The 26,085-nt window shown below is 45.8% G+C and overlaps 1 protein-coding gene across 4 annotated transcripts in view; it reads left to right on the forward strand.

Annotated features, from left to right (window-relative positions):
* The window catches only part of RPAP2 (RNA polymerase II associated protein 2), a 79,632-nt gene extending 53,826 nt beyond the window's left edge, over window positions 1–25,806 (forward strand). Inside the window, exons 12-14 of one of the 4 annotated variants that reach the window (XR_002322191.2) lie at window positions 18,615–18,764; window positions 19,042–19,200; window positions 19,817–21,390. Coding sequence is in view for 3 of the 4 variants with exons in the window: in XM_020975379.2 (XP_020831038.1) it covers window positions 18,615–18,764; window positions 23,921–24,194 (424 nt within the window). In the remaining variant the exon portion in view is untranslated. Of the gene's footprint in view, window positions 1–18,614; window positions 18,765–19,041; window positions 19,201–19,744; window positions 21,391–23,920 lie in introns of those variants that run through there. The other 3 variants (XM_020975379.2, XM_020975382.2, XM_020975381.2) reach the window with 3 other exon arrangements.
* The last annotated feature ends 279 nt before the right edge of the window (window positions 25,807–26,085 follow it).

Genomic DNA, 26,085 nt, shown 5'->3' on the forward strand with positions numbered 1-26,085 from the left:
AAAAGAAGAGACTAGAGGCAGAGAGGCCGATAAGGAGGCTGTTGCGGTGGTCTCAGCAGAAGGTGATGGGGGCTTGAATGTAAATGGAGGGGGGAGGGCTAATGGGATAGACTGTAGAAGCCAAATTAGCAAGAGTGGCTCTTGGGGTGAGGGAGGGTGAAGGCTCCAGGATGACCTGAAGGCCACAAACGTGAGTGTCTGGAAGGATGGCAAGGCCCTTGACAGAAGCTAGGAAAGTAAGAAGGGAGTAAGTCTAGGGAGAAAGATGAGTTTGGTTTGGGACATGTTGAATTTAAGATGCCTACAGGGTACCCAGTGGTCATGTGGAACTGGAGTTTGAGAGGGAGGGGCAGTTGGGTGATTAGCCCAACTCTCATGCTGCCTCTTCCATGGAGCCTTCCTGAGTTTCTCTCCCCCACCCCCAAGTGATGTATATTGGTAGTATTTGAGCGTCTCATCCCCTTCTGGGCTCTGTGAGAGCATAGCCTGGCACAAAGTGGGCTCCACATAAATGCTAGCCGGTATTCATATATCAATGGAAGATTGGCAGAGTGCTTTCATATACGTTTTTGCATTTGATCCTCACAACAACAGGTATCCCACTTTACAAATGAAAGAACTGAGGCTTAGGTAGGTGAAGGTCCTGCCTGGGACAGGAGGCGAGAAAGCCGGACTGGGGCCTCCAGGGCTTCGTGGCTCCAGGCCTAAGACTCCTTCCCACTCCACCAGCCAGCCTTTTGGAATGGACCTTTACTGAGTGGACCTGCTTATTATTTAGAATGAAACCTCGTCATTGCCACTTTACCAGTACTTAATGGGTATTTCTGGGCATGTGGCAGATTTTGGGATTTTAAAACCCTCTTTTGGTTCACATTGAATACAAGTGTGTATTGGAGGACAGTTTGGGAAGTAGGGCCCCTTTGGTCGTGACCCTGGGCTGTTTTATGCTGCTTGAAAAACCAATCTAATTGATTTTTTTTTCAATTTAAAAAGTTTGACCCATTGGGTTTAATTAGAAGTTTGGAAAAAGCGGATAGATTGGAGATGTGCCTCTGTGTGTCTTGGTTAATCTTTTGAAGACTTTTTTTTTAAAGACATAGAAGGTCTTTTTTTGTTTTGTTTTGTTATTGTTTTCCCTGAGCCTGGCCACAGTCCTGGCTCTGGTCGGATGATCAGACAGGCTGTTTTTGTGCAGAAATAGTCCACCCTTCCTCCATCCCATGGTGGCACTGAGGGCCCTCAGGTTAAGCCCCAGTGTTTCCGGTCTCAGGCAGCCCAGTAGCTCAGCCTTGTCTGGCCCCAAGGGTGTAGAGCACCAGGCCAACCACAAAATGAAGCACACATGTGGCTCAGCCCCTTCTCTGTCAAGTTTATCTGTGTAATGCTCTGGTTCTTCAGAAGCCCTCGGTCGTGCAAAACCAGTGAGGCAGGTATAAGTAAGAGCGCTTCAGCAAGAGAGCCACCTGCCCAGTCCAGCCAGCGTGCTTGGCCTAGGTGGGGAGAAATGGCAATGGTAAAATTTTTTTGTATTAATTGATTTTGATTTATCAACAATCACTTCCATATGCTTTTGAGTTGAAAATGTTTCTCCCCCTTCCTCCCCCCACCCTCCGCAAGACAGCAAACAATCTGATATAGGCTTTACATATTCATTCCTATTAAACATATTTTCACATTAGTGATGTTGCAAGTAAGAATTAGAACCAAATAGTAGGAACCACCAGAAAGAGGAAACAAAACTCAACAGAAGAAAAAAACCCAGCAAATAGTATGCTTCAATCTACATTCAAATCCCATGGTTCTTTCTTTGGATGTGGATAGCATTTTCTATCATGAGGCCTTTGGAGATGTCTTAGATCCTTGTATTGCTGGGAAGGGTTAAGTTTATTATATTTTAATATTATAATATATTATTATATTAGTCATCGCACAACATGGCTGTTACTGTGTATAACATTCTCCTGGTTTTGCTCATTTCACTCAGCATCAGACCATACAAGTCTTTCCAGGTTTTTCTGAAGTCAGATGCCTGTTCATCATTTCTTATAGCACAATAGTATTCCATTACGTTCATATACCACAACTTGTTCAGCCATTCCCCAATTGATGGGCATCCTCTCAATTTCCAATTCTTTGCCACCATAAAAAGAGGAGAGCTCCCCTTTTCTAAAAGCAAAGCTGGTATTTGTCATCCTGAGAAGAAAACTGGGCCTGTGGTTCAGGTCAGTAAGGACTGGCTGACCAGCAGCTGGCTTTAAGCAATGGTACATACACAAAAATCATTTTCATAGTGGATTTCATTCTCTGAAGAAATGCCCTTGGGAGCTAATGGACCTTTTCCTTCAGTCGCCAAGCTTAATATAATGAAATTGTAATCTCTGTCTGAAATGTCCTTCCTGCTTCCCCTCTTTACCTTCTGAAAATGTCCTTTAGTGCTCAAACCCTCATGGTGCCTCTTTCATGAAACCTTCCCTGATTCCTCCCTGCCCCCTCCACTGCTGTCAATGATATGTGGTGTGTGTGTGTGTGTGTGTGTGTGTGTGTGTGTGTGTGTGTGTGAGAGAGAGAGAGAGAGAGAGAGAGAGAGAGAGAGAGAGAGAGAGAGAGAGAGTGAGAGAGATAGAGAGAGTGAGAGAGTGAGTAACCGTAACCCTCATCTGGGCTCTGTGCAACTCTTAGCTGGACTTTGTCCAGGCCTTTGAGCTGACACGTAATTAAGTTATGGTTGACTTTGTTGTTCAGTAAAAACCAGTGGTGGTGCCCTGCTTTTTCTGGTGGCTTTTAAAGTAGTTTGGAGCAGCTTCCATCTGTGCAGTCAGTAGGTGGGGTGATGACTTCTTCTTAGAGCAGCTATGGTTTCACTTATTAAATATGAATTCACATTCACTCCCCTAAATCCTGGCGCTTCTTGACAACACAAATTGAACTTACTGCCCCGATGTTGTGGGCAGAAATGTTGTTGATGTCTGCTAGCCTGGGACTGCTGGAGCCTCTGCTGGACTTCAGAAGTCAGTCTCCCTGTGGTGATAGTCACAATGTGCTTGCTAAATGCAAAGTATTTTGTGACCATCCTCCTGGGGATGTTTACAGATGGTGGAGGGCTGTACGGCAAGGACACTCTCAGCTGCCTGGGCCTGTGGCCCCTTGTGGTGAAAATGTAATGCATTGCATTTGTAGTGACAGAACGTAAAGAGGGTGTGTGAGTGACCCAATGAAATCATAAGATCTCGGTTCTATAAGCAGGTCACTGAAGCACTGAGGCTGGGTTTTACTTCCATGAGCCCCCCCTGTTAACTCTGGGGGGGGGGGTGGCAATGGGGGAATGTGATAAAGACAGGAGAGTGAGGTGAGGATTCTTAGGAATGGGAATAGAGATGCACCCTGGGATTTCATTGGTATAGGGAACTCCTGGATGAGGAAGCTTCCTCCACCAATGCTGGGTGGCACCTTCTGGGCACCTTCTGATCTTGGAGTGCTGCCCAGAGTATGGAGAAGTTCGAAGGCTGGTGTAGCATCAGCCGGACACTACATGTCTGAGGTGGCCCTTGAGAACAGGTCTTCCTGGCTTCCGGGCCAGCTCTCCATCTACTGTCACACCAGGCTGCCTCTCATAGAATGGGAAATCAGTGTAGCTTCTCATTTTTAAGGTTGACTGGTAGAGGTCCTGCCAAAACGAGAAGGAGGGGGAAGCTGAGTGGCCACTTGTCAGGGGAAAGGAACTCAGATTCAGAAACCACTTACCGCCAGCCCCACTGCTGACTTCCCGGCTGCCCCTGTGCATGTGAGCTTCCTGATTCGTGGCACAGCCAGCGTGACCTGCCCGAGGAGGGTGCTGCTGGGAGCTTAGTCCTGTGGCCCTGGTTAGACCCTGTCCAGAGTCTGCTGCGTGGTTGTGGGTACCAGAATTCAGGAATGACACTGACTGTCTGCAGAATGTCCAAAGGGGCCCAGGCAGAATTCTGAAGGGCCTCAAGGCTATGCCACAGCGAGGGGAAGCCTGGAGGGGTTGTCTTCAAGCATTGCAAAGGCTGTGGTGTGGAAGGGCGATTAGATTGGTTCCAGAGGGCAGGACTAGTAGCAATGGATGAGAATTGATTGGGAAGAAGAGAATTTGGGTTTGATGTCAGGAAAAACTTTCCCAGCCTGTAGCACTCTCTAAAAGTGGAACAGGGTGTCCCAGCGGGTCATGGCTTCTCCCTTGCTAGAGAGACTCAAAAGCCAGGTGACCACTGACTGTTGTCATGTGTGTTGTAATAGGGATACTTTGCGGGGCGTGAGTTGAGCTAGACGGCAGAAGCCTCTTGCCATAGAACCTCAGTGATTCTCCATGTGGCCAGAGGCTCTGTGCTACTTCTAGCCAGCAGGGGGCAGTGGAGCTACCTCAGGAGAGCCAGGAGAGTGGTCCAGGGCCTGGAGGCAAGCGTTTTTAAACATGTGATATGGTTGAGTTAAAGCTTCTTTTTTCAAACACAGAAAACAAAGCAAAAGTAGGGTAGGAGTCTTTTTAAAACAGCATTTTTTTTATTCCTTATCAGAATGTACGGGCGGGGGGGGGGGGGGAATTGCTTTGGAAAATATATGTGGGTTTTTAAAAAAAATCCTTGAGAAGTCATCAACAAAACTTGTCTCCTGTTTGTATGAGCCCCAAACTTTAAAAAAAAAATGACACTTTGACCCAGCTTGTTGCTAGCTTCATCTCTCAGTTTTAAGAGTGTTTGATTGTGAAGATTGATATCAGTGTCCTGGTCTGATCATCTGTCACTTGTTTATGTGAAAGCAGGAGGCATTGTGGTGGGTGGATAGAGAGCTAGCCTCAGGGCCCGAAGACCTGGGTTCAGGTCCCGCTTCTGATTTACCCTAGTTGTGTGACCCTAGCAGAGTCCCATCCTTTGTCAGTGCCAGACAGCTCCCTAAGACTGCAAAGGGCCGAGAAGGTGCTGATTTGCATCCGTAGTCCCCTATACAGATGAAACCACAGGTCCAGTCTCTGTTTCTCGTGCCTTTCATGTGAAAGTAAATGAAAATGCTGAGGACTCGAAGTTGTTATGAGGATCTAAGCAAGAGGCTTCCATTAGTTCACTCAGTTTGCTCTCAAGTAAGGGAGATATGATATACAGAAATGAGAGTGATCCTGAGTAGAACCAGAGTGTAAGAGGACACAGTGCGACACGAGGCCCAGTGAGGCACTTCCAGCATGACTCATGCTTGGCTCAGCCCTCAGATTCCCTAGCTTTGAGTGTTAGGATGGGAGAGGATCACCTGGGTCAGTTAAGTGGCCTGGGGACTATAGGGGAGGCCAGAATAAGAACTCAGATCCTCAGAGAACCAGCTGGTTGACATTCATCACTCACCTTCCCAGCCCTGGTTGAATGCCAAAGACAGTAGGGTCCCACACTTCCCCAGAAAGCTGCCGCTTTTTGTTAGATTCCAAGCCTATGGAAGGAAGGCAGTGACTGTATCTGCTGACTTTCAGTTGGTGACCAAGCCCAGTGTTATGTGTGTGCAAGCACTTAATATGTCCTGTTTAATGCAGTGATGTTCCCTGGCATCCCTCTCTCTACTCTCACTTCTTCTAGAAGGTGTTTGTTAAACGTATGAAACCAAACTTCATCTTTTGTCAATCTATGCCTCTATCTCTTTTTGCCTATGATTATTGGCCAGAACTCTCAGTGAACCCAGAAACTTCTGTGATCTGAGAGGATGGAAAATGGTGTGGCCTTTCACTTCCTCTCCCTTCCCTTAGCAGCAAGCCCAAAAGACGCCTGCTGTGAGGGCCTGGCCTTCACCTAGGTATTCACTTCTCATATAGGATCAGCCAGAGTGTCTATAGCAGTGCCCTAACTAGATTCTAATCATCACTTGGGACTCCCATTCTCTTGAAAGATTTAACTACCCCAGTCTGGCTTCAGAGCTGTGAAGAGTTAAGTGATTTCTCCTATCCAGTTTAAAGAGATGGGATTTTTACCCATTTCCTCTGCTAACACTAGAGAAAAGATAGTCCAGATAATATATTGCACTGGTTTGTAGTATTTAAGGAACTTAGTCACAGACTTCCCGAAGCAGCTCTGCTGCTGTCTTGCTTTCTCTGTCAACTCATCAGTGAACCATTAACCTGAGGGGAGACGCATAAATCACTGACCTGGGAGGCTCCGTCGGTTGGTGGAGCCCTGAAGTTCTTGGACCTGCGGACCTGTAGGAAAGCCTACTTTAAGGCCTCCTCTCTTACATTGTCGTTCTCTTAATTTGAAACTTTTCTGATGACTGTGTAATGATTCTTGTTAACCAGATGTTGTTTGATAGCTCTGTAATAACAAATTGAGGGTACTTGTTCTAGCCTGACTGGCATTCATTCTTTTGATGTGGAGCATATGTGGAGCAGTCAGCTTAATAAGGCCTTATCATGAAGATGCAGTTTGACACTTGGCTTTTCTCTTTTTTGTTATACCACTTACCATATGGTAAGGCACTGGCCAGGGGAAGCAGCTGGACTGGCTTTAGATTGGAGGTTTGAGGCCGTGTAGTTTTCAGTGAAGATGAACTTTCCTGCTCGGATTTCCTTTCCTGGGTGTGATTGATCTGTGAACCATTTTCACTTTGGGGCTTTTCATAAAAACTGTTCTTCAGCATTTCCTGTGCAGTGATGCTTTGACCCGGCCTGGCCCAGATTGCTTGTGCTGAGCTGTCACTTAGAGGTTTTGGATTTGCTCATGTTAAAAAAAAAACAAAACACAGCACTTGGAGGAACTGGGTTAATGTGCAAAAATCTGCTGGGTTTGTGTACTCCTAGCCCTCAGATTTGTGCTGATTAGGTTGGAGCCAGCTTTCTACATAAAACAGAGAGGTTTTTATGAAAAGCAGATATTGCCCCGAGTGAAGAGGACCTGAGGCAGTGCTGCTTGAACTTGCTTGGTCCTCATTGTTAGCCGTGGCAAAGCCAGAGTAGAGCCCTCGTCTAGCCGCTGCAGCCTGCTGCAGGGAGGGGCGGCTTGAACTCTCAGCAGAGAAGTTATTAACAAGCTATCATTTCTGGTTTGACAGCTGACACATCTTAAGAAGCAGATTTAAGGGAAGTAGGGACTTTTGGTTCAGTCCCTGAGATAATCAGACTCGTCAGAAACTAGAAGTGTAGTTACACTATCCCTAAGTGTCTTCATTGAAGTCTTGGCCCAGGTTCTATCTCTTACTCAAAGCCTTTCCTTTTCCTCTGGTTGGTAGTCAGCTCTCTCTTTTGAGATCACCTCAGATTTACTTATCCGTAGAGTGGACTGGAAGCTTCTTGAGGACAGGGACTGTTTCACTTTTATCTCTTTATCTCCATCACCTAGTATGGTGGCTTGTTCATTTTGGGGTATGGTTGGGAAGGACAGTCCAGACCTCTGATTTCATCGATGTACCTTTATACAGGCAGGCAGAGGTCTAGAACGTGTCTTCTTTGATTGCATGCTTTACCTCTTGTCACTAACTGCTTTCTGTAGTTAATCAAAAAGCACCAGGCTCTAAAGCTCATCCTCTGGCAGCTCACTGAAAGCCCCCTGGGGTGATGGGGAGGGATCATAAGGTGCTGAGCTCAGCCTGGTGCAGTGTGGCTTGGATTTTTTCATCAGTCTCTGTGTTTGGACAGCTTTCATTCCATATAGTGGGAAGGTGATGAGTAGTTGGGATGGTGACACCTAATAGAAATGTTCAATTGTTAGCATTGACTTTTTTGTCCAGATGGTGGTAGGCACTGTTTGGTCTGTGGCCAAGCTCTCGCTTCAGTATGATTTACTGGGCAAGTAGCTGCTTAGTGTGCTTTTCAGCAGAGCCACGTAACTTGGGAGCATCCATGTATGTTGAGTGACAATGCAATGTTTTGGTGCGACTGCCCCAGTTCTATTTAGGATCAAGAACGATGGATTGAGTGGCTGGTCGACAGAAACCTAGCAAGGGGCTTGCACTGTCTTTCTGAAAGACAGCACATCTTAAATCCATCAGTCCTGTCGTTGTGTCGGTGTCATGTTGCAAATAAAGAACAGTTTTCCATGTGGACATCAAGTTCTCTAGCTGCTCTAATTTAATTTTTTAAAACTTTCTTGATGCCTTTTGCTTTTTGCCCTTCAGATATTTTTGGATGTTCTCTCTCTTTCTCTCTCTCTCTCTCTCTTGCTTTCTCTGGCTCTCCTCCATACCAGCAAGTCCTCTTGTAACAAAGAAAAAAAATAACCCGAACTAACTAATGAAACACCAGGTTTGGCAGCATATTCAGATAGCGTTTATGCCCATGTTCCTCCACTTATGCGGCAGTCCACAGAACATCAGTGATAAAAGAATGAGAGAAGGACAGTGATTTGCCCCAGGACCATTTCAATCTGAACTTCATCTTACGTGCTAAGAAGAATTTTTCTGTGATGTTAGTAAACATTTATATAATGCTTCATGGTTTACAGAGCATTTTATATGTGTTATGTCATTTGATTTTCACAGCAACTCTACTATTATTAACCCCATTTTATAGATGAGGAATCTGATGCTATGAGGTGAAGGGTCACGGTCATACAAAAGTACCTGATGTGGAATTTAAACCCAGCTGTTTGTGAAGCTGGCTCTCTGTCCACTAGGAACCAGCTGCATCTAATGTTGAAGGACCTAGTACATGGGCTCCCTCAGGTACACAGCAGTTAGGGGGGTAAAGTGAAGTGATTTCTAGATTGACAACAATCAGTCCTTTATCCAAGTCAGTAGTTAAGGTTTAGAGTAAGAGACAGAATAGACTTAGAATAGTAGGCTTGAAAGACAGTGTTGGAGAAAGAGAGGTGATTTGACAATATATACTCACACTTACAATGTCCTTGCCTTTGAAGTTTTGATAATAGTAAGTCATACTTACATAGTACTTCAGGTTTTACAAAATACTTTCCTTACAACAACCGTCTGAAAGAAAACTGAGGCTCTGAGAAAGTAAAGGCTTTCTTACAACTACGCAGTTAGTATCTGAACCAGAATTTGAATCTAACTCTTGCCTGACTCCAGATCCAGCACTCTGGCTACCTTCTTTAAGTAAGAAGTGATACAAGCTAATTAGACATGTGTTCTTTCCCCAGAGAAGGAGGGGAGACAGCCAGAATGATGAATATCTGGGAGTGAAACCCCTGACTCTAAAGTACTTCTGCTAACCTTTTTGTTTAGCTGTGCCTGACCCGATGAAGACTGCCTTTCCAAGAGATGCCAGCACCCTTGTCTACACCAGCATAAAACTGCTCACCCCCAGCATCTGCCCACCAGCTCGTGTTAGTCAGCTGCCTAGAGAGAGCTGGAAGCTTAGGGTGCAGCTACACATGAGGGAGGGCTCATGGAGACAGTGAAAAGAGGGCGCCCCTATCTCATATCCTTCTTACAAGAGCACATTCTTTAAATGGATTTGCAAATTGTCTGTACGACTTAGACTTGGATCAGCTCAGTGCGAGGTGGGTCTGTTCCTTCTATTCCTTAATCCTGACCATCACCCACTGCTGTGGGAAACACCAAAGATTGGAAAGACCCATCACCTTTTGGGCAGTTTCGCCCTGCTCTCCAGACATCTGTGGCCCTCTCTTCTACCAGTTCTCCTGCCTTTCTGGTGCTCCTTAGTCCCTGGAGCGATTCCTGCCCTTCAGACCCTGTCCTTGACCTTTTCTATCCTCCCTTAAACTATCTCCTCTCTGTGCATAACTCCCAAATCTCTGTTTCACCTGGCCTCTTTCCCACACTCGGGATCTGTTGTAACAGCTGCCTGCAGGCTAGTTCCACCTGCATATCCCAATAGCTCCTCAGGTTCACCAAGTCTAAAACTGAACCAATTCATCTCCTCCCCACAAACTGCTTCCTTCTGACTTTCCGATTTCTGTCAGTACCAGCACCGCCTTCCTAGTCCTCTGTGCTTAAAACCTTGCTATCATGGCTGATTCTTCCTTCTCTTCCCTACACTACTAAGTTCTGTCCATCAGAGCTGTGGATTCTTTTACAATTCAAACCACATAAATTCAGGCCTTTCTCACCTCGCCCCACTGCTACTGCAGCTACCACCCAACTGTCTCCACTCTCTTCTCACCTCCAGTCTCTTTTATACCACTTTGCCAGATTCGGCTTTTCACGCAGGGATCTGAACACGTCCTTTTGATGCACCAGAACTTTCATCATTGGCTGCCCAATAGACTTGTCTTCCTCATCTCAGTCTTCAGAGTTCCAGAGGGAACCTAGGCTCAGCCTGTCTCTCACTACTCCCCGTCACAATTCTCCAAACAAATGGAGGCACTCACTGCTCCTCAGATGTAGGCCAGGCTTCCTAGCCGCTTCATCCTGCCTCCTGCTGTTGCCTGTGTACACTGAATGAATGCCCTCTTCTTCCTCCTCATCCCCATTTCTGCCCATTAAAATCCTCATCATCCTTGAAGCCCAGCTCAAATGCCATCTCTTCCGTGAAGTCTTCCTTTATTCTCTCCTTCCACACAGAAGAGTACATCCTTCCCTTCTCTGAACTCTTAGAGAGCTTTGTATCTCTTTTATATGCTTAGACACTTTATATTACACTTAGTGTAATATATAACACTAATATATTAATTTATAGTATACTTTTTTGTGTTCTAATCTTATCGCTCTAATAAGATTGAATGCCTCTGGAGAGTCGTGACCAGGTCTCATTTGTGTTTGTGCCATAGGGTGGTGCCAGGCAGAGAAGTACTTGGTAAATGTTTGAATCTATTTAAATTGAATAAAATGTGAAGGTGTTAGCCGCAAGGAGGAAGCAACCTCCCAACTCCCTGGTCCTGCTCCAGGGTTCCCTCTGCAGACTGAGAAGTGAGAAGTGTATTAGACCTTCAGATAGTTGGTGAAGAATCATTACCTCAGATCACTGCTGGCCAGGGTCAGTGTAAACAGCCCTGTAGCCTCAGTCCTGGACATGTGGGAGAGCAGTAAGCAGATAAGAAAACAGAACCTTGGAATCCAAGAGGTGGCTAGGTCAGGGGCTGATGGCAAACAGCAAGCTAGCAGGGGAGAGGCTGTAGGATCTTAGAGCTGGAAGAACCCTGTAGAGATCTGGTACAAACCCCTGTTTTTATGGGTTAGAAACTAACACACACACACACAAGCACGCACACACACACACACGCACACATGCCTCCAGGAACTGTGGCCAAAGTTGTCCAGGTAGGAAGTGCCAGAGCTGGTCTGCCTTGCCCATATAAAACCCTTCCATTGATTGATTAAGGCTTGCATGGTCACTATGAGGTGGGAGTGGGGGACAGAGAATGAGGATTGTTTTCTCAAGGGAATTCCATACAAGGCTATTTGATGCAACGGAAAAGAGAGCTGTTTATTTGGAGTCAGAGGGCCTCGCATGTCTAAATAAGTGAGTGGAGAAATCAGGAATGACCAACATCAAGGACCTGGCTTCCAGAACCTTCTCTGTGGCTCACCCCCCAGGTCAGCTCAGGCAGGTTATTTCACCTCTCTGAGGCTTAGGTTCCTCAGCCAGAAGAGGAGAGGATTGGGCGGGATGCTCTCAGAGGTTTCTTCTAACTCTGAATCAGTTATCCTGTGATTTGCAAGTAATTGTGGTGGGAGGGGGAAGTCTTAGAGTGTCCCCCCAAGCTCGAATTCTGTGTTGTATCTTTCAGTGCTTCAGGCCCTCTTCCCTCTGTGCCCCAGTGAACATGAGAGATACTCACCATGTTCTGGGGCTGCTGGACCACAACCACGTAGTGCCTTTAGAGTTCTGCAGCCCAGGCTGTAAATATCCTGCCTTGGTAACCTGAGGCTAAGTGTTCATTAAGAACAGTGAATTCCCACACCCTGAAATAAGTCCGTACTAAATGCTACCTGGGATGAAGTGCGGGGATAAATCTTTTGGATGTTAAGTCTCAGACTGACATTTTATATACTTCCTGAATAGCCACTGGACGTACACTGGCGTATAAGCAGAGCAAAGTGGAAAAGAGTATGGCTTGAGTTCAAGTCAGGCATTTGTGAGCAAATCACAGAACCTTTGGGGGCCCTAAGAGACCCCTCCACCCGGTACATTGTGGAGTGGATGCTGACCATTGGTAGAGGAAGTGATTCCTACACCAACAAGAGCATAGGTACAGGAGGAAAAATGCAATTAATAAACTAATATCTAAATGTCCATAGGCACCCACACTGAATTCATGGCGAAGCAGCTCTGTCCTTGAAAGGACTAGCCCTCACTCAGAGCAGGCAGAAAAGCAATTTAATCCAACAAACATAGATTAAGTGCTTATGTGTACAAGGGCCTGGGGGTGCAAAGACAAAGCTTAAAAACCAGCCCTTGCCCTCCAGAAGCTTCCATTCTGTTGGCCCGGGGGAGGGAGCGGGTAGGAGACAGGGAATCTGTGGTGTGCACAGATTGGTATAATATCAGGTAAGGAGTAATTCAGGTAAAAGAATTTAGCAGTACACCGGGAATACACATACATACACACACACACACACACACACACACACACACACACACACACACACATTCTGGGATGTCTATATACTGACCACCATTTCAAAGCTCAAAACAAAACAAAAATTACTTTGTAAGAAATGCAGCCACATATTTTAATCTGCATCTTGATGGATGCTAAGGCTGTCCCTCTACCCTGGCCAAATCGAATTTGGACTAATTGAATTTGATGAACCTCTTTCCAGTTTGCTTTTGTCATGTAGACCTAAGTAGCCACTTTTTACAGAGGTGACTTTGTGGAAATTCAATAAAGGTAACACCTTTTCCCAGCAGTCAGCACCAAATAATGTAAGGGGCTGAGAAGGCCCATTTTTGTTCAGTAAGAAACAGTGAATAACACCACTGTTAGTAGCCTCTATGGTGGAGGCTATCAATACTGTATCTTTAAGAGAGGCTATAAGATCTTAAAGTGACTGTTTAACTGCCAGTCTTTAAAGGAATCATCTGTGAAGATCCTGTTTTCCAGTCATGTCTGGAGAGAGATACCAAGAAAAGAAAGAAGTCCTCTTCCTCCTTCGAGAACTGTTTTAAACCTTATCTGGAATAAAGAATGAAGATAATTCTTGAAGAGATAACTGAATGGTGGGATTGTGTCATGGAAGTCAGAAGAGTTGTGATGGTTGGAAGGGACTGTGGCTGTCATCTTTCTTGAAGCTTTGTCTTTGTAAATAGTTTGTTATCACTGGGGACCTTGCTGATAAAGTGTATGCCCTTGACTTTAGATAAGCCTGAGACTTGGTGTGTGCTGAGCGCAGTGAGGAACAGTAGGCAGCTAGGGGGCGCCAGAGTGCACAGTGCGTGGGCCCAAAGTTGAGAAAAACCTGCGTTCAGATTTGGCCTGACACTCGACCTGCGTGCCCCTAGGCAAGTTACTTATCTGCTATCTGTCTCAGTTTCTTCATCTATAAAATGAGGATAATAATAGTACTTGCCTCCTAGAATTGTGTGAAGATCAAATGTCATATTTGTAAAGCACCTTACAAACCTTAAAGAAAAACTAAGGTCCTTTAAGAAGTTTACATTTTGATAGGGTACACACAATGTAAATAAATTGGTTCATTCGGGATACACACAGAGGGGCTGGAAGGGAAAGCCTTTGGGAGCTAGGGGTGATGCCAGACACAGACCAGGAAAGGCTTCCTTCAGAAGGGTCATTTGTACGGAGCCTTGAAGGATTCTGAGAAGTGCAGGCGAGGAAGGAGAAAAGAGAAATTGCTTATGGGAAAGTGGTCTGTCTGCTTTACTAAATAAGTAATATTTAACAAACTAGAATGGGGATTCTGAGCTGGTAAATTGAGAGAGAAGTTGTAATTTTATTCATTAGTGAGAAAATATACCAATGTACTCCTGGACTCCCCTAGAATACAAGTGATGAGGATGAATATGGCAGTGAGTCACCTAGGTTTGACTCACATCTAGTAAGCACTGACTAGGGGCCATGCCCCATGTTAGCCTCTGAGAACACAAGTTCAATGAATGAAACAGTCCCTATTTTCAAAGAGCAGGGATTACATTCTGAGAGGGTGGAGGGAAACAACAAAGACATATGTAAGTATATACAGAGTAAAATATGAAGTAAATAAATACAAAGTAGTTAAATACAAGGTAGGTTCAGAGAAGGGCACTAGCAGGCAGGAGCTCAAGAAAGATTTCCAGTATGAGGTGGTCCCAATACATGCTGCGTCTCAAGGGGAGAGGGGGGTTCTTCGAGGCCAAGGTGAGGAAAGGAGTCCATTCTGTGCGCTGAGGACAGCCAGTACAAAATCCCAGAGGCCAGAGGAGGAGAGTGTGTTATGTGAGCGACAGAGAAGAAGGACGAGGTGAGGGAAGGTGAGAAATGTCCAGAGAGGCTGGAAAGATAGGTTGGAGCCAGGTTGTACAAGTCTTTAAAACCTCAGCGGGGAAGATTATGTTTTATCCTGGGGCAATAGGGAGCCTATGGAGTTTATTGTGTAAGGGAGTGAGTGACGTGGTCAGATCTGTGCTTAAGGACAATCACTTTAGCGGAGTGGTGGATGAACTGGCATGGGGAGAGACTCAGGGAATGAAAGCAATTAGGAAGCCACTGCAATAGGTGCTGCGTGATGAGGGCCCGAGCCACAGTGGTGGCTGGGTGAGGAGAGAGAAGCTGGACATCAGAGCTTCTGTGGGGCCAAGAGCAACAGGGTTTGGCAATTGAGCGAACATGGGGGGTGAGGGAGAGGGGGAGGCGGAAGGTAAGGCCAGTGTCACCAGTCTGGGCGACTGGAGGAACGGTGGTGCCTTTGACAGAAATACAGAAGTTTGGAAGAGAAGAGGGTTTGGGGGAAAAGAGAATGAGTTCTGCTTTAACTGTGTTAAGTCTGACCTGCCTCTGAGATACCTAGTTTGAAACATCCAATAGGAGATTGGTGATATGTCACCAAAGCTTAGAAGAGACTGGGGCTGGATACATAGTCACATGTACAGAGCTGATAATTTATTCCATGGGAGCTGATACAGTCACCAGAAAAGTGTAGGGAAAGAGAAGAAGGTCTAAGACAGGACCTTAGGGGACCCTCCATAGTTAAGGAATGTGACATCCATGCTGAGCCAACAAAGGAGACTGAGAAGCAGTTAGAGAGATAGGAGAACGGAGAGAGTAGTATTACAAAAGCCGAGAGAAGAAAGGAGAGTCAACAGAGGCAGATGCGGTAGGTAGGTAGGTAGGTAGGTAGGTAGATAGATAGATAGATAAATAGATAGATGGATGGATGGATGGATGGAGAGACAGGTAGGTAGGTAGGTAGATGGTTAAAGATAGATTAAAAAGAAGCACTTCAGTATCTTTGCCAAGAAATTCCAAATGGGGTCACAAAGAGTTGGACATGACTGAAATGACGAACAGCAATAAATAGGCTGAGAAGTTTGAGAAGCAAGAAGATACCATTAAATTGGGCAGTGTAACTGTGGTCGGTACCTTTGGACAGAGCTCCTTCAGTTGAATGATGAGGTTGGAAAGCCAGATTGTAAAGTGAGAGAGGAGAGGCTTTGGAGTCATTCTGTAGAGACAGCTTATTCTAGTAGTTTAGCTGGGAAGGGGAGGAGAGATATAAGACTACAGTTTGAGAAGTCAGGCTCTAGTGAAGGGTTTTTTGAGGATGGAGGAGACCTAGGTATGTTTGAAGGCAGTAGGGAAGGAACCACTAGACAGAAACCTCCAGGTGAGTAACTGCCCTTCCTCTCTCCCATGATCCTGCTGCAGGTATAAAAAGGGCTGAGTGGAAGAATCTGGGGAATACAGGCTGTTGATATAGGCCTTGTCAAACCTGCCATTTGAGTTATTTTGGTTCTGTGCATGATAGAAGCAGACTGTAAATTGTGTAGTAAAGCATAATTCCTATTTTGCTAATGTAACAGCTCAAACCCTCAGATTTCTATGTAGTTGTCTTATTGATACAGCTTTGCTGATTTTACAGTGCTGAGTATATTTTCCATTTTCTGCCGGGTGATTTTGTGGACTGTGTTCATGATCCCAGCCCTCAGATGTGCCTAAGAATGTGGTTTTGATGAGTGAAGACAAACACTATGGGATAGCCTCATAAAAAAGTAGCTCCGTGAGGACGGGTTGAGTTTGAACAGGAGCTTCCTAAACAGCTGGGATTTCTTGAGCTGCTTGCAATTTGCCTTTGGTGGTTTTTTTTGTTTGTTTGTTTGTTTTTGTTTTTTGCTTAGGCAACTGGGGTTAAGTGACTTGCCCAAGGTCACACAGCTAGTAAGTGTCAATTGTCTGAGGCTAGATTTGAACTCAGGTCCTCCTGACTCCAAGGCCAGAGTTCTATCCACTGTGCCACCTAGCTGCCCTTTGTTTTAAAGACCTAAAAACCCAAGACTACAAGAGAAAATGGGGGGGACATGGCAATCTCATTGATTAGCAGCTTTTCTGGAGTAAACTTTATGCACCCTTAATTAGGAGTTCCCCTGACTCCAGCAACAGCAGCAGTCAGGAAATCCTGGCTCCCGGGGACTAGAATTGCCAAGGCCTGATGCAGATTTCTTCAGGCCCTGCGCTGGTATCTTCAAGCACATTTATAGACCTCATGCGCCGTAGGCTCTCTTCTCAGCCCTTCCTCCTGCCTGCCAGCCACTTGCCCCCATCCTATTTACAATCCTCAGGTTCTCCGAAGCAGTTTTGAAACTTTCAGCCCTCTCTACTTGAGCCCATACAAGAGCTTAGTGCCCCAAGTGGCTGTCCCCTGAGGTGGGTTAACCTGCTGCTGATCCAAATTGTTCATACTCTAGGAGCAGAACCTCAGCGCATGAGCAGGCAATGAGAATTTTTAGCAGATTCCTTTGGAAGTTTACACCCTATTCCTATGTAATAACAGCCTGAATCTTAGGTCCAGACTTGATTTACTAAGCCTAGGAACTGACTTGGTGATGTTCTATCATTTTCTCACACATTGAATGTTTATATTAAATTTGAACACGCACAGAATTGTGATTTGTCATCATTTTAGCCCAGTAGGACCAGTTTTCTGTGGAAGTTAACTCTCCTTAACATCATTCCTGTAACAAATTTTTTGAGTTTTTTTTTAGTTTCCTAAGAGGAGTTGTTATAGAAGGCATTATAATACTATCTACTTGGTAAGAGGCTCTGTAGTGTAGTGGATAGAGGGCCTACCTGAGAACCAGAAAAGCCTGGGTTCAAGTCCCATCCCTGACTCACCCCAGTGAGCCAGTCATTAAACTTCCTGTCTTCTCCTTAGCCTGTGGGCTCCTTAAAAGCAGGGATTGCTTTGGCTGTTTTGCCTTTCTTTGTATGTGTCAGTGCCTGACACATAGTAAGTAGGTGCTTAGTAAATGCTTGCTGACTTATGTTTGCTTTGGGTGTATTTGTTGAACCAGTTTTTGGAAAGGTTGCCCAACAGGGCAAGGATTCATCGACCTTTTTGCAGAGAAGAGCAGCTTTCTGGTTCCCTAAAGCTTTGATATCCTCCCTCCACACCCCCACCCCACAAGGTGGGGAAAAACTGGCAGGCAGGTGCCCCCAAGCTACAGCTTCATCCTCACCTTTGAAAACGCTTCTGAGCATTTCGATGCTCCTGCTGCCTGGCAGTATAGCCTGAGACAATTTGTGATTGACAGGTTGGGGACCCTTGCCTGGCATATCAAGGTTCTAAAAGTCTTTAGGGAATCCCTACAGACAGAGCTGAGCCTGATATTGGTTCCCATCTGCTCTCCCTGGTTGCTTGAGCAGAAAGCCAAGGGAATGGCAGGGCAGGAAGGGGGGGATAGAGGGTCGCAGAGGGTATAGGACAGTGAGGAGCAAGGACTCAAGTGCCTTCCATTTACATTGTGTTTGTCTGCTGGTCAGTTCTTAGCTCCTGCTTTCTGGCTGGGGTAGCTGAGGACAGTTTCATAGAAAGACGGAGCACAGCCAAGGCTAAGAATATGGGTTATTTATTTCCCTTCCAGAGTCACTAGTGCAGTGTGTGCTGTGCTTGGCCTGCCCACCAGCATTATTGATGTATAGCTTCTGAAAGTTCATTTATTCATATTTGATGTGCCCAGTGGCAGTGGCTGAAGTTAAGTAATCATTTACAAGGGTTTTGTGGGAAACACTTCGGTATTTGGGAAATCTCAGATCAAATCAAGTCTGCTCCAGAGACGCTTTCTAGGAACGTGATTTGCAAAGGCTTTTTGAAGCTGGCTGTCCAGTGGGACCTAGCACAAGCTGATGAAAACGATGTTCTTTTGTTCTTCAGTCTTCCCAGTCATTAAATAGCTGCTCTGTTAGTTAGACGGCAAGGCTGGAGCTTCCCTTCTGTTCTGGAGCCCCTTCTCCTTTCCAGTTGGCTTGCAGTCATAAGCTGATTTGGGCACCCTGCCATCACCCCTTCTTTCTCGAGATTCTTTCTCCGCCTTCATCAGCGCTACAGATGTTTAAAATAGAAGTTTCTTAGTAATCCTTACAAAATCCCATTGAGCACATTCAGACCAGGTACTGAGGGTCTCTGCTTACACAAGGGCGAAGTGGGCCTGGAAGCCTGCGATCAAAGCAGGGCAGAAATGGGGACACCCCTTTTTCCCCCCCCTAGTCCCCAGCTTAGGAGGTCCGGCCGTGCCTCCCCTTCCATCCAGACCCAGACCTTCCGTGCTCTGCTTGCAGGTTGTCCCAGATGATCCCTCTGCAAAAGCATTCCCAGAAAAATGCTGTGTATACGCAGTTCATAGCCACATTACTTGAAGAGTTACATTTCAAGAATGAAGACCTTGAAAGATTAACCAGGATATTTACAGCTAACTGTTTGCCAGAATGGTAAGTTATCACCCTTGGCTCCTTCCCTTCCCGTCCCCTCCCTCTGCCCCCCTGCCCCTTTTGGGTGCGATTCCCTACCCCCACCCCCACCAGTTTGGAGACCTTGAATGCAAATCCTCAGATGTCAGCCCGAGAGGTCACAGGGCTGTGCTTCCTCGGTCACTTTTCTCAAGGGCTATAGCAGTGGTAGTCTGGACACCTCCCAGCACTCCTTCCTTATGAACTTCAAAGTGGGACCCATGAGTGCCACTTACTCCCCCACCCCTGGCTTTCCCAGTTCCCAGCTGGGAAGTTTCCCACCAGGAAGTGGAAACTAACCCAGCCTGAGAGCCAGCCGTGCCCAGGAGAGAACATTCTCATCTCCAGCCCTGAAAGCAGCTTAGGAGCCTCGCTGGATTTATTCCATAGCCACCTGACAGATCCCTGTCCTGGGGAGGTACTGTGCATGTTACTGCAGGTTTCTTCCAAAGTAAAAAATATCTTGTTATGCATTTCTAAGAGAAAATTGGAGACACTCACACCTAAAGTGCGCAGTCTATAAAATGCGTAGTGTTCCAGCATTAGCCTTCGTGGGGCTTTGTGTATGAGTCAGTCACAGTGTGGCAGGTTTGCGGGCAGTGAAGCTTCAAACCGTCCATGTCATTGAGAAGAAGTCAGTGCTGGGGCTGCATGGCACCAGGGACATAGTTCTGTTGGCAAAGGTGGATCTCGGGTGAGGGTCTGGAGGAATTGGGAGCAGCCCCCCAGCCCTGTGACCTGGCGGACACAGGAAGCCTCCAGCGCCCTGGGCCAGCTGGCCAAGGTTAGCTCACTTCCCTCCTGCCCTTTCTGAACCTCAGCCTGATGCCCAACCTTTTCCCTGTGGTTCCCATTTGAGGGGCTCAGTAGCAGTTGTTTTAAGTATTAAATACTTCTCTTACATTACACACTTATCTGTGTTCTTTACGTTGTGCTATAATAGCAACCTTGCCTCGTTTTAGACTAACTGCCAGGTAGTTAACATGGAAAGTGCTCCGAAGCCTTCTTTCTGGGCCCTTCCTCTTGCTTCACAGACCCAGTCCGAGAAGACACAACAGAAGAAAGACCTCACGTCCTTCTCCCGGGTCAGGCACTTCATCATTTACGGAGATTCTGCAGCTTTTATTTCCTTAATTAAAGTTCAAGTCTCAGTATCCGAGAGAAGCTGTTCAGCGGCCTGGCTTGTCGGGGTCAGTTCCCACCCGTGTCACAGGTGACTGATAGGAGGCGTGAGAGCTTCCCTGTGCTAAGCTGAGCTTCCCAGTGAACTGCCGAGCAGTCGGCCAACAGGAGTCAATAAAAGGAGTTTTCTCAGGAAGCTGCTGTGGCACTCACTCCATTGCTCTCTAGAAAAGCTGTGACTCATGAGTTTACAGGGGATACAGCCACCTAGAGTCAAGCCTGAAGCCTGCTTACCCTTTCTTAGAGTTTAGGAAACCTGAAATTGTCTTTAATTTTCAAGAAAATCATTTTCTAGAAATGAGGTTGCCTTGTCCAATGGCATGTGTCAGGCATGATGCCAGACCTATGGGTGCCATCAGATTTCTGTGGTTGTTCAGTGGTGCCCACTCTTCACGACATATATGTGTGTGTGTGTGTGTGTATGTGTATGTATCTAGCCAGCCTTTATCTCTCTCTCTCTCCCACGTTCCAGTCTCTCATCAGCTGACTTTTAGCCATCTTGAACTAGACGTGTCCCATAATCATAAACTCAGCATGTTCCAAAACAGACCTTAATTTTTGTCTCCCAAACTTTCCCTTCTTCCTGACTTCCCTATTACTGTGAAGGGCACCACTGTTGTCCCAGTCCACCAGCCTCTCAGTCACGCTCACCCCATGTATCCAGTCTTCATCAGATCTCTGTCTCTAACTTCATGGGGTCTTTCACATATATCCCCTTCTCTCCACTTGTACAACCACACCCTAGCATAGGCTCTCATTACCATCTTCCTGCCTCAAGTCTGTCTCCACTCCAGTCTATCCTCTGCCAAAGTGATTTTCCTAAAGTTCAAATCTGACCATGTCACTCCCTTACTCTATAAATTTCAGTGGCTCCCTGTTACCCCCAGGATCAAATATGAAATCCTCTGACATTTAATACTTCACAGCCTGGCCCTTTCCCACCTTTCCAGTCTTCTTAAATGATCCAGTCATACTGACCTGCTTGCTACTCCTAGCATGCAACACTCCCAAATGCATGCTTTGTCATCTTCCATCCCCCTCAGGCCGGGAATTCTCTTTCTCCTCACTTCCAGCGCCTGGCTACCCTTTCTTCAAGGCTCATAGCCTACCTTCTGCCTTTCCTGGACCCTCCCACTGTGAGTGCCTTCCCTTTGAGATATGGCTACACCATGTATATCTTGTCCATACATAGCTGTTTGCATATTGTCTCCCTATTAGAATGTGTGCTTCCTGAAATCAAGGACAGTGATTTTTTTTCTGCATTTCTTTGTAACCCTTGTGCTTAGAACAGTCCCTGGCACACAGTAAATGTTTAATAAATGCCTGTTTACTGACTACAACCCCAGAACGCACATATGAATAGCATCTATAATACTAAATGCCGACCAGTTTATTAAATGAATTAATAAAGGAATGAAATAAAAAATTCCTTTTGGTCTCTATTGTTAAGCCACCATTCAAAAAAAAAGAGCATGGTTTAGTTATTCCAACCCATTTAAATATTATGCTTCATTTACGAGGAATATTGAGAATATGGTCAAAGGTTTTGCTGATGTTTTTAGTGGCTAATTAAAAAGAAAAGAGTAAAGACTTTTTTTAAAAGGAAGAAATAAATATTAAAGCCTGAAACTGCAGGTACACCCCTTCCCTAAAATCTGTGGCCATCTGAAATTCCAGCTTGAAATGCCTTTGGACCACTGGGAAGGAGTCAGATCCAAGATTCACCAACATTTTTGATGGGAAAGGGAGCTTACTGACAGCCCCACTTTGCTCCTCCTGACTGTTAAAATATCATTGCCTAGAGTCTTGTAAATCTGAACAAAAAGGACTTTTAAAAGGAAGGAAAGAGAAATTTGCCTATTTACTAATCTAGATACTCTAAAAAGTAGCCATGCCATGGGAGGAACAGTAGCACAGAAGACCGGTAATTCTTAGAAAGCCAAACTGAAGACCAAAATCACCAGTAAAATCCATGGGCTCAGATGTCTGAATCCAAATACACAGAATAGCAATAATGAGCAAGGTGGATTTGGGAAACTGATAACAAACTGACAATCTAGACACCCCTAAGACTAGGATATGGTCTTAGAAAAGCATGCTTTATTCACAGGAAATAGAAAAACCTTAGCTAATGGGTGGGAACAGATTTAGATTTGATGTAAAGAAAATATATGAAGGTGAGGAAATCCAGGCATCAGCTCAAGAAAGAATGGCAGAGTGAATCAGCAGAAGGACAAGCGGAAGCAACATTCCCAAAGGATTCAGAAGTAGGAAGTAGCACGCTTGGTGCCAAAGTGGGCTATGGTAATGGCAGCCAGTGCTTTATTGAAAAAGTACTTCTATGTGTGATCTTTAGTCAGTCTTCACAAGTCTCCAAAGAACTATGTGTATTTCTCCATTCAATAAATCAGGAAGCGGGTTTAGAGGTGACTTTCCTGTGGTCACAGCCAATAAAATCTAGAGGCAAGATTCAAACTCAGATCATCCTGACTGCAAGCCCAGCACTTTACTGATGGTGCCATGATGCCTCATTGAGATGGGACCTAAATTATCTGGAAGTTTTCTGGAGCTCTTTCTACGAGTAATTTTTCAGCTTGCTTTAATGATGATTGGTGGTGTGAAAGCAACAAGGGAAATTGCTATTCTTGGCAAATTGCCGTAGAGGTGCAGAGACCATCTAGTCAAAATCTCTCACTTGACAGATGAGGAGACTGATACCCAGGAAAGTCACAGATAGGAAGCTTCATAAGGAGCATCTGAACCTAGCCAGGGGCGGGGAGCCTGCGGCCTTGAGGCCACATGTGACCCTCTAGGCCACAGGTTCCTGTATTGCTAAGCAGCCTTATTTAGTGCAGCTTAAATTGGTTTTGGTTCGGATTGCTTTAGAAATGACAGAGTCTAAAGTTTGATTTATATATAAATATATATTAAAAGTATTTATTATTAAGATAGTAAAATAGGATTACGGTTAGTAAGTAGAGTTAGAATTAGTAAGTCCTAATAGGTAACAATAGCATACTTAAGTTTCAATTGGTATCAAATCTTGTCACAATCAATCATCACCATGGGGGGGAACCATGTATGTCTGGGTCACATGGGCTATGGAGTCCCGGTTTTCAGCCTCCAGAGTCCCAACAGGAAAATCCCAGGTTACATGTCCACACCTCGGGGGGAGACTCCGAGGGTGAAGTCAGGGCTGCCTGCTTTTAGTAGTTCCTTCTGTGATCTGTGGGAAAGCAGCTGCTCTCAAAACTATCCTTGAGAGTATTCCTGTTTATGACTATCCAGTTCCTGGAGGGGTGGCCAGCCATAAACAGTCCTTCAATGTCTAATTACGAATAAGATTGACATGAAAAAAGAGTCAGGGTCCAATTGCATGCATAGTGAGCCTTGGCTTGAACTCACCGAGGGCAGTTGGGTAACTCCTCTTCCCAAAGAAGCAGCCGTGGTCCAATCCCTCCCTTAGTCTGCCTTGGTCTGTGTCAGAATGTCTTTTTTAAATTCATTCATCACAGTTCCCTACCCAGACCTAGGCTCTTTGACTCCCAGGCCTAAAGCCTGTCCACTGTGCCAAGGAATTGCTGCTTGCTGAAGCGGGCATGTTGGGAAGTGACCCCTCCATCTTGGCTGTGAGAGAGGAGAAGAAAATGCAACAGGTACAAAAGATGAAAGCAGGGGCAGCTAATAGAGAACAAAAAAGATGGCATGGTCCTTTGAGAGTAGCCTTGGGAGAGCCACAGCTCAGAATGAGCCACACTTGGTGAAGGATGCTAAGGATGACACAACTGTTCAGTTTTGTTTGAGCCTTTTAGCAGGGGAAAAAAGCAGACTAAGGGGGAGATTGGACCACGGCTGCTTCTTGCGGATGAGTGAAAGAAATGAAACGATTCTGCTCCGTGGCGAAGAGGTGACAGGACTGCTCAGGCTTTTATCTGGTTTCTGTTTTCTCTGCCAAGGAGAAGGATGTGCACTGGAAAGGAAAGAGCAAAAATGACTAGGGAGATGAAGGCCCAGACAACCACCCTGGTGACTCAAAGAAATGAGGAGGCAGTCTGTTATTTCTGGTGCCTCGTGACAGCAAAAAGACAAACTTCCAACAAAGGGAAGGTGTGGAAGCGGCGGGTGAGTGAGCTTGACTCAGTTCCTGGCAAAACTTCAGAATGTGGGACCGTGATTGAACACCTTCTGGGAATTCTCCCTAAGGGGAAGACCATTGGATCTGTGTTTTGAGCTCATCTTGGCCACTTACCACCTACATAATCTTGCTCAAATCATATAACTTCTCCTTGTCTCTGTCTCTTCAACAGTAAAACAAAGGGGTGGACCATTCTACCTTTAAGGACTCTACTGTCTGTAAAGTCTGAGGATCTAGAAAAGGAAGTCACAATTCCAAAGAGACAGTGTGGGATTGTCAGCTCCTTGAGGGCAGGGACTGTCTTTTTCTTACTTGTATCTCCAGCACTTAGCACAGTGCCTGACACCTAAGTGGCACTTACTAAATGTTTACTGACCGATTATATCTATGAGCGTGGCTTCCCCAAGCAGCAGCCATAGCACAATGTCATCTCCTTTTAATAAGATTACTGGAGTAGTGGAGCAGACAGTGTGGATTCACCTCTTTTAGCAGAGCCTTTCATAGAGTCCCTCGAGCTATGCTTACAGAGAAGGAAAGTAACGTGGGCTGGGCAGTAGCACAGATAGAGCTTGTTAACTGGCCAGACCCAAAATAGTGGCAATTATTTATTCCACGGCATCTCAGTTCCCTTATCTGTGAGATGAGGTGCTTGGGCAGGATGACTGCTGAGCTCCCTTCCAGCTCTGCTCTTGGAGACAGTCTGATTTTAGGAGGCCCCAAGGGAGTGCCCCAAGGATCCAGGCTTGGCCTGGGCTACTGACATTTTTATCAGTTTGGATAGATCACATCAGATTTACAGGGTACCTCAAACTGGAAGGTGGTAACTAACTAGCTGGGTCATGGTCAACATTCCACAATATCTGGACAGGCTGGAAGCGTTGGCCCAGAAATGGAACAGGGAGAAGCACAGGGGCTCAGGCATGGGTTCAAAAGGTCAGCTTCACCAGTATAAGGTGGGAGAGGCATGTGGGCAGGCAGCAGTTCATCTGAAAAAAGATCAGAGACTTGTAGAGGATGGCAAGTTCAGTATGAATCAACCGGATAGTTTGGCCTCGAAACAAATTTAATCTTAGACTTGACTAAGAAAAGCAGGGTTATGGAGCAGTAGTGGTCAGATCATATCAGGAGTATTGTATTCAATCAGTCAGGAGCATTTATTAAGTACCCATTATGTGCCAGGCAGTGAGCCCAGCACTCAGGATACATAAAGAAAAGACAATCACTGCCTTGGAGACCTCACAGTCTGATGGGGAGACAACTTGAAAATCACTGTGTACAAACAAGCTGTAGACGGGATAAACTGGGAGTAGTCTCGGGAGGAGGGCGCTGGCATTAAGGGGGATTGGGAAAGGCTTCTTGCAGGAGAAACTTGTAAGAAACCAGGAGGCAGAGAAGGGAGATGTGGGACAAGCCTGGGAAAATGCCTGCAGAGGGAACTGGGAGGAGGCCAGTGTTAGTGGATTGAAGGCCACCTGGGATTGGGGGTGGACAGGTCGGAGTTGATAAGGAGTGACGAGCACTGGAAAGGTAGGAAGGGGGCAGGTTATGAAGGGGTTTAAAAGCCAGAGCATTTCACATTTAATTCTGGAGGCAATAGAGAGCCACTGGAGTTTATTAATAGGGAGGTGATGTGGTCAGATTTATGACAACCAAATGAACATTGGGAGGGGCGGTGGGGGGTGGGGGACGGACAGAGAGGCACCGCAGCAGTCAGAGGAGACAGGGTATTGTATATTAAAGATGTTGTGAAGGACCCCGGGGGGGGGGAGTAGGGGGGTGGATGAGATAGAGAGGACACCTAAGTTTCAAGCCGGAGGGACTGGGAGGATGGTGCCGCGCTGTACAGTAATAAGGAAGTCAGGAAGATGGGGAAGAATGCGTACAGTTTTGGACGTGTCGAGTTTAAGAAGTCTACCAGATGACCAGTTTGTAGGAGAAGGGAGGAGGGAACAAACATTTATTAAGCACCTACTGTGTGCTTCGCAC

This window comes from Phascolarctos cinereus, unplaced genomic scaffold, assembly GCF_003287225.1.
Source record: "Phascolarctos cinereus isolate Bilbo 61053 unplaced genomic scaffold, phaCin_HiC Scaffold_5;HRSCAF=322, whole genome shotgun sequence".
NCBI classification, from domain to species: domain Eukaryota; kingdom Metazoa; phylum Chordata; class Mammalia; order Diprotodontia; family Phascolarctidae; genus Phascolarctos; species Phascolarctos cinereus.